We start from the raw sequence: 8,804 nt of genomic DNA, 5'->3' as shown, positions 1-8,804 counted from the left end.
AACTTTTTAATGGAGAAGATTTGAAAACCCGTCGACCCTCAGAGGCCTCGACTAAGTCTTTCTGCCGATCTTACTTGAGACTTGAAGTCTTTTCCTGTGTCATCTTTGCGGTGGCTCCGGTGAATTCTCCGCTCATTTGGTTGGTGCTTACCAGCCCTAACTCCGGCAGAGACACTTGGTATGCACTCTCTCTCTCTCTCTCTTGGAAAGTGACGTTTATCTGCGTAGGCCCAACTAATTCCCGGCGACTACTTTATCTCGAGCAGATCTGCAATCTCTTGCAATTCCTCTCTTGAGAGGGATTTGAAAAAGAAGGGCTTACTTGAGAATGAGGTTTGTTTCTGCTGTCATTCGGTGTTTCATTGGTTGGATGAAGAGCTAAGAACAATTTGACTCTTACATTGATGATTTCAAACACGCATGCATGTTGAATGAAGTTAATCTTCTAGGTTTCAAAGCCCTTGAAAATTTTTTGAAATTTAGATTATTTTCTTCTAGCCTTGTATGTTGATTATTGGGTTACCCTGTTGGCATTACATGTCTCCCTGATCAATTGCTTCTTTAACTGTAATGGTTATTTTGTATCCATCAGTCCTTTCATCTCCCTGTAAGTTTTGCATGGGAGACTATAATATTGATGATATTAGGTCTGTGTTCACAAGCAGTAGTGGATGCAATTCAAATGGGGATTGTCTTCTTTTTCTTAGCTCTGTGAATAACTAGGACACATTTTCCGTAGCTGAAATTCAGATATAAGTCACTCAGGTTCATCAACATTTTTCCTTATAGCTACATTCCGGGTGAAATACTTACCCGACTATCTTTTCTTCTGTAGAAAAATAATAGACTGTTTTGTATCTGTTTCTGATTGTGTTTTTGTGGGTTCTGGGGTTATGGGTTATGGTGGAATGCATTAGCAATGTCTTCTTCCTAACTAAGGCTGGAGCACTTACTGTTAGGTCTATACTGAATTTTAAAACAGAAAGCAGCTCTTTCAAAATTTTCTGAACTCTTTTGCGTATATTTTCATTAGTGTATTGGTCAATTTTTTTCCACCGGAGGGGATGATGTTGTGATGGGACTTTGGATTGATGGTTTGACAACAGATGCAGTGGAAAATGTTCCACTGATAGTGTTTCTAGCGCACTAGTTCATGTAGTTGGAAATGGATGACTTAGATGAAGAACTTACCAATTTATTGCTGCTAAATGGTAGCATGAGTATGTTCAACCTGATGGTGCATGTCTTTTGCTTCAATAGTTTACCTTTTAACGGCTGTGTGGAGTCATCCTTTAGTCAAATTGAACTTACAGCTGGAAGGTGCACCTTGGATTACCCGCATGCAATTTTTGTGTCTTCTTTTCCCATATATAGCCCGTCATGTTGTGACTTTCACCTGGAATTGCCACTTTGTCACAAAATTTTTACAATTTTGTAACTCCACCTTGAGGTATTAAAATCATGCTGACATTGACCACTGGATGATAGATGCTGAGAGATGTGATGTAGAAGATATTTGCAACATAAAAGAAATAGTTAGCTGTTTTTTCTCGTTAAACCGAGGGAGACTAGATTACTTATCGAGATATCAGGAGCTATTCATTTGTACTAACTATGCAATATTGATTTATCTTGAATTCTTGATATGCTTCCTCATCTAATGTGTGCTACACATTCATTGTTGTGACACTTGAAAAAACAATTTGGATGATGGTCTGCTTCAGGTTTAGGTGAGCTGTCTCAAATTTGAGATTATAGAGCTGCATTTTACCCAGTCTCTAGCATTTGGCCTGTGACGGTTTGAAGGACTGGGAAGAGAAATATTCACCACTGGTAAGTATGTCTGTTAGTAAAGAACTTGGAGATAGAACATTTCTTCTCCATTTTCTTTGTATCTGTTAAACGTTGAATGGTTTTATCTGTATCTAGATTGCTTATTCAGCTATCAGTTTATTGAGTTTGTTCCACATTGCTGCTGATTTTTTCCCCTCCCATATTGTTTGTAGTGTATTTGAGAACCTGAACAGCGAAGATGGTGAACCTGACAATGATAGCTCGGGTTACTGATGGTCTCCCTCTAGCTGAAGGGCTTGATGATGGCCGTGATGTGAAAAATGCTGAATTCTACAAGCAGCAGGCCAAGTCTTTGTTCAAGAACCTGTCAAAGGGCCAGAATGAGGCTTCAAGAATGTCCCTTGAAACTGGTCCTTATGTGTTTCAGTATCCTTTATTGTGTGTTCAAATTGATGCTCTTATTCCTTGTGATTTGTTGTATGCCTTTCCACATGTGCTAAGCTGATCTTATCCTTTTTGATTCTCACTTTTTGTTTTATTAATTTATATCTTTTCATTGAACCAGTTACATGTAGAATAACTGACAGTGGAAATTGATTGCAATTAAAAGAAATATGTGCTCCTTATATTCACCAATATGCCAGGTTGTCAGAAAGAATTGGAAATTATTTAAGCATTATGTGATTGGAATGGAATTGCATACCAAATCCTATTTGGACAGATTTGGGAATGAACCCATCGGACAGAATTATAGGGACATCAATTTAGGGTACAATAGGGCATTAACAAAGATGATCACTAGCCAAAGAACCAGCCAACTGATGAGGCTGAAAAATTGGTGTTGGCTGGCCTATACGCTTACTTGTGGCTAATGTATTTTAGGAAAGTAAAGAAGGGAACTGAAATGTATGCAAATCAGAAAATTAATTTTTCAAAACAAGAATAAATTCTAGATTCTAGATCTGATGGATCCATATCTCTGGACAAGTTTATACCCGATAGAGGGAGGCAAGGTATAAAGTATTTTGCATTATGCGATGTTTAAATTGACTGGAAGCTTTGATGAAATTATGGGATTAAAGAGAATGGAAACCCTTATTGAAAGAACTGAAACTGAGAAACAAAAGTAGCAGATATATGAAATGAATTATAATTGAGTCAAGAGAACATTACAGAAAAAATGTTGGTAGATCAAACCCACAAAACAGGAATTTTTTTTTTTGGGGGGGGGGGGGGGAAGTTATGCCACAAAGTATCTTCTAAATTTGTGAAGGATACAGGTTTACCTGTATGGGGTCAATGTATGTAGAGGCTAAGGATGCTGAGTATTATGTGACTTAGCACCAATTAATCAAAACATGCTTGTACTTCATATGCCATCCATAAATAATAAAGGGCCTCTGTCAGTTTTGACAAGCCAAATCATTCTCTGGACTCTCTATTTTCAACTTTGTACATTTTATGCTTAACGGGGTTCATATGCTTTCTGTTTAACAAATTAACCAAATTTTGACTCATTACTCTCCAGAAGCTGTGGTGTAAACTATCATGTATATATCTACTAGGGTCCTCATTACATTAAACATTTATAACAATATGATTGAACATCGATTAGAAGCATGTTATCCTGAATTATTGCTGTCCTGCTTTCTTTTTTGCTCCTTGAAACAGGAAAACTTTAGTATCAGTTAAGGGCTTTCCCGTTGTTTTTTCTTGCAAGTTCACCTTCTTGAAAATAAAATTTTGCCTTGACCCACATTGACAGCTATATTATTGAAGGTCGTGTATGTTATCTGACAATGTGTGATAGAGCTTATCCAAAGAAACTTGCATTTCAATATCTTGAAGACCTCAAGAATGAGTTCGAGAGGATCAATGGGAACCAAATTGAAACTGCTGCAAGACCGTATGCCTTCATTAAATTTGGTATTTCTTTGCACAAATTTTCAGGCTCTTTAAATTATCCTCATTCATCTACTTTTGCTCATTCTTATTATATCATACTGGATCTCTTATTTTCTTCATTTTCTGTTTGGAAGATACATTCATACAGAAGACCAAGAAATTATACTTGGATACACGTACCCAGCGGAACCTTGCAAAGTTAAATGATGAACTCTATGAAGTACACCAAATAATGACTCGAAACGTACAAGAAGTTCTTGGCGTTGGAGAAAAATTGGACCGTGAGTTCAATCCTATTTCGTATTGTGATTGTTTCATTTATTTAGCTCATAGCAGAGTACTGCATCATCGGAAGATAATGTTATGTTTGTTCTCTGATATGGAAATGATTTTGCAGTTGTTCGATATCATTTATGAATGTTAAAAGAATGACAGCAATAGAAAAACCATTTCTAAATCTAGACCATTTTTCTGTTTTGGTCAGGAACAGTTTTTGGGCATTTATGCCGACATTTTAGGAGCATGTTGCAAAATTGAAGGGTAAAATACTCTTTTGGATTTACTTGCAGCAATTCCCCCTGTCCCACACCCCCAAGTCATGTATTTACCACCACTTCCCCTGCACCCAACTGCTGGATCTGCACTGCCCTTCTGCATTACAACTTCTAGAAACCAGGCATCAAACCAGCCCGTGGAAGCCAACCATTGCCAATTGTTTTGTCACAGAGGAGGAGACTGGAAAAGAAAGAAATATATATTAAGAGACAAAATGCTGAGAGCCTGAGTGACTGGATCAAAATTTCTTCTTTCACCATTAACATTGACTTATTTTGCCTATTTCTAAAAATGGAAAAACAGGGTTCTAAACTATAATATTACAAGCATTACAAGTGTCAGATATATAAGAAGATTTGGATGCAAGTAGGAATATATCATTGCCACTTTGCCAGAATTCAGAAACCCACCTACCCCCATATTATCTATCATTAAATGGAGGGCAAAAAGAAGAAAGCTTTCTTTGCTCTTTACTTGTTTCTAAATTTTAGAAGCTATAAGTAGTGATGGGGCTGGAGAGGCAATTAGAAGGGTACATTTCTGGTGCTTTTGCTGTACAATATCCTTAGTTTCCATGGCTTAACTTTGACTAGTTAACAATTGTTTAGGTGAGAGGTTCCATTAACAGTCAATTCTAAAGTGGGAATGTCTTCACCCACTAGTTAAACTATATATTGGCTTTGATCCCATGTCTTTGTAAAAGGCTAACATCAATGCTAACTTTCCATCGTTTAGGCTCTCAGAGCACTGTTGACGTGAACAGTAACTCCTAAACTGTATATGTATTTCTTTGGATGAATATAACTGTAAATTTATTATTTTGTGTTGTATTTCCTTTTTCTATTTTTGTCAGTTTCTAATTTTATGGTCCTAGCATTTAGGGAGGTTACCACCACTGTTTTTAATTGCTTTTTGAGCCACACTCTATTTATGTATGAATTGTAAGGGGGGAGCTGCTACCAAGCACAGCTTTTCCCCATCATCATCATCTTCTTCTCCATATTACCACTGGTCTATTAAGTTTTATTTTTTATAGTTACCAATCTTGCTGAATGGTTTCTAATACAGTGCTCTATTATGTTATGATGTTTGCCAAATGGTTTTCATCGATGATTTCTTTTAAATAGGCCAAAAACAAGATAGAAATGATACCAAAGTGAGCATTATTAAATTCCTATCCTTTAGTTGATCTTCAGGATATGTTTTTACTTGACGAACTTTAAATAGAAAGGACCTTGCATCAACAGAAGATGCCAAGTTTTCTGAAGTATACATTTGTGACATGTTAATATGATTCTCCTGATTTTATAGAACAGATTACCTTTTCTTGCAATTAGTAAGTGATTATAGCCAACTTGTGGCAAGCAGGCATGCAATATTGACTTATGATCTGTACCAAAGTGCCATTCTTTTCTTAATCATCACATTAGGTTGAATCATCCTATGCAACTAGCTCTTGACTAACTGTGTGATTGTCGTGGCCATTTGGCTTACAAAGATGATGAAACAGTTAGATTAACCATGATGTTACTTAGACTTGGAGACTTATTAATACTCTCCTATTTAAATAAGTGGTCTGTTCTGTCTTGCTTGTTCACTTAAGACCTCTACTTGAAACTCATTTAAATTAAGCTTTTCAGGAAGAAGGTTGGACAGACTAAAGAACTGAGGAGATTTATGAAAGGGTGGATTTGAACCAAATAACTAGTTTAATGCTTGTACATTCTTTTCTTAATGTTAAATAAACCATAGTGTTACTTAGACTTGGGAGAATTATTAATACTCTCCTATTTAATTTGGTGGTATCTTCTGTCTTGGTTGATTCCTCCTCCCCCTCCCCCCCTCTTTTTTTCCCTTGTGCATTCTTTTCTTCCCCCTTCTGGGCTTTGGTTAATGAATTTATTCGTTCATCCAAAAAAATTATCTTAATGCTTGCTCTTGATGGAAGCTTCCTAAAAATAGATGATTACTGCCTCTCATATTTATTTTCTTGTTTAAACTGTTCCACTAGTTTTCTATTGATTTTTCAAGCAGAAATACATATTGTCTTCGATTATATATTGTCATGGTTCTTATTTAAACTCCTACGTAACTTCTCGTTGTATATCCAATTTTGTAGAGGTTAGTGAATTGTCAAGCCGGCTTACTTCTGAATCTCGCGTCTATGCTGATAAAGCCAAAGATCTCAATCGACAGGTACTATTCGATGACCCCATGTATTCTTTATTGCTGAAAGCTTCCCGAACTGCTTAAATAGAACTTTGGGCTGAACCATGATCTTAGTATTGAATCTGCCAGTTATGATATCTTTGTATTCATTGGCTGTATTATGAAAATGCTGGATTTTGCTCAACGACAATGATGCTTCATATATCACAAAACGGTGCGAGGATAGCCACTTCTAGCTTCTGCTATATCTACATCAGTCTAAAGATCAACCGATCACCTAATACTTTGTCTTGTTTCTATAATGTCCTTCCAAACATATGAAAGTGCACCTTTTTGTTTTCTTCTCTTTAGCACATGTGAAATCACTTCCTGCGTTGAATTACAAGATGTGTGATAAAGGTGTGACCAAGATCTAGTTTGCACTCATGATTCATGAGATGAAACCATTCTTCTATGGGTGTACTGCTGTTAAAATTTAAATTGGCAAAGTTTCCTACAGTATGCTTTTAGCTTACTAACCATTGGAAAATCCCAAACTATGGCCAACCTTTTCTCATTCTCAACGATGACCAGTAATTTGATCAATTGAAACAAAAATATCTAAAGCAAAAAAAAAAAAAAAAAAAAAATACAAAAGAAGTTGAGTTTTTTGCTTTAGTGATGAAATTGTTGCATGGTGCTCACTGAACTTCTCAGCGGTCTCTATTAGTAAAGCAAATGATTTTGATAGTTGATTGGTTTGTTGTTGCGTAGAATGCTGTTATTTGCAGTATAACTGCCTGAAAGGGGGGACGAAAGGGGGAGGGGGTTGTGGTTGTTTTTTCTCTCCAGTGCAATCCTGTAATAGCATAGATGAGATTGGATAGTTTGGGTTTAATTCCCGAATTAAATGAAAACAGATTGTAGTATTGTTATTTTTAACAGCATTTGAAATATGGAATTCAATGACATCAAGTTCGTCCAAGTAAGTTACACGGGAAATAAAACCTTCCTAGCAGTGTGGCCCCTGTACCCAGAGTCAGAGGGAAGTGAAATGACTGCCCCAACCTCACGTAACCAAAAGTTCTCCCCTGTTGATGCTCGTGTGCACTGTGATTTGGCCCCCTGCTGGCAGCTCAGACTGAATTGCATTTCTGATTTTTTAATTAACTGTGACCTATGTGCTTCAGTCATATTATCAGATTGATTTACATCCGATCTTGTTGGATTTTTTGACAAGGGATTCTGAGAGGATCCATGCTTGAATATGAAATTTTCTCCAACTCTGATGCGGAATTTAGTTATAAATATGCTTTTAGCTTTTGTCAGTCTTTAAATTGTGGTAGCTGTTTACATGCAACTCTCTGTAAGTTGCAGCTAGAATAATTTGTAAAAGTCGTGATGCCAAGATATTGTCACTTAAGAGTTGTGTTCTAGTTATAGCAAATACACTATTCCCTTTTCCCTTAGAAGCAGTTGGTACTTTTTAAACTGTGGTGGATGCTTACATGCAACTCTCTGTAAGTTGCAGTTCAAATAATTTGTAAAAGTCATGATGCCAGGATATTGTCACTTAAACGTCAAAATCTGTGTTGTGTTCTACTTATAGCAAATACACTGTTCCTTATTGTCTCTTAAGTCTGTTGGGATTTATTTTAGTTTGATGAATGGTACCAATTGCAGGCTTTGATTCGGAAGTGGGCACCGGTTGCCATTGTGTTTGGAGTTGTTATCCTGCTCTTTTGGGTCAGAAAGAAGATCTGGTGATTGCACTTCTCGTGGAATTTCCGGCAGTAACTGTTCCGACCAGCCAAATTTCTGTTGCATGGTTCGCAGGTATTGTAGACATTGCCATCAAGATGCTGCAGAATGGGTCTCTCATCCAAGTGAGACACTTCCATTATGTTACCATGGCCAGTACAAGTATTTGTTCATGAAAGTATCCGTTGGGACAAGAAGCTTTGCTGTGGGGAAATTGAATTGTAGTAATCCTTTCAGAACTACTGAAAAAACAAAATTATACATGCTTATACAACATCAAACTAGGTTTTTTGAAGGAAAAAAAATAAGAAAAGAAAAAGGCTCGTAGAAGTCCGGTACACTGGCATAGTGTCAGTTATCATGCTAAGCATTATTACTGAGGACATTAATTGTTTCAGGGCAACCATTTTACATCACACATTGGAGTGACTGGAACTTGGAGCTATTTAGGAGATCCACGTCTTTCTGCACTTTCCCAGAAAATTATGAGTGTAGGGTTTCATTTTGCAATCGGTGTTGGGCAAACTTGTATTTAAAAGAGTAGTTTCCAGTGTCCGAAATTTTGCAGAAATTAGACGGCGAACCAGGCAAACCGCAGAAAGCGATATATGGCCAAGTTTTGGCCTGATTTGGATCCCCAT

At 36.9% G+C, this 8,804-nt stretch overlaps 1 protein-coding gene across 3 annotated transcripts; it reads left to right on the top strand.

Annotated features, from left to right (window-relative positions):
* Nucleotides 1-8,804, top strand: LOC149001840 (25.3 kDa vesicle transport protein SEC22-1). Of its 3 annotated transcripts, none has more exons than XM_089137624.1 (8): nucleotides 1-178; nucleotides 267-333; nucleotides 1,725-1,833; nucleotides 2,007-2,220; nucleotides 3,560-3,720; nucleotides 3,834-3,980; nucleotides 6,381-6,450; nucleotides 8,086-8,172. In XM_089137624.1, the coding sequence occupies exons 4-8, from the start codon at nucleotides 2,033-2,035 to the stop codon at nucleotides 8,090-8,092; spliced, it is 573 nt and encodes a 190-aa protein (XP_088993750.1). In that variant the 5' UTR covers nucleotides 1-178; nucleotides 267-333; nucleotides 1,725-1,833; nucleotides 2,007-2,032; the 3' UTR covers nucleotides 8,093-8,172. The 3 variants fall into 3 exon arrangements, with proteins under 3 accessions (XP_088993750.1, XP_088993748.1, XP_088993749.1); XM_089137622.1 differs by having other exon boundaries at nucleotides 2-178; nucleotides 6,374-6,450; nucleotides 8,086-8,804; XM_089137623.1 differs by lacking the exon at nucleotides 267-333 and having other exon boundaries at nucleotides 2-178; nucleotides 6,374-6,450; nucleotides 8,086-8,804.

Source organism: Hakea prostrata, chromosome 10 (assembly GCF_041222555.1).
Source record: "Hakea prostrata isolate BN-2017 chromosome 10, UWA_Hpros_2, whole genome shotgun sequence".
Classification (NCBI taxonomy): domain Eukaryota; kingdom Viridiplantae; phylum Streptophyta; class Magnoliopsida; order Proteales; family Proteaceae; genus Hakea; species Hakea prostrata.
The sequence above is the reverse complement of the archived record's forward strand: the minus strand, read 5'-3'. Positions and strand labels throughout refer to the sequence as shown.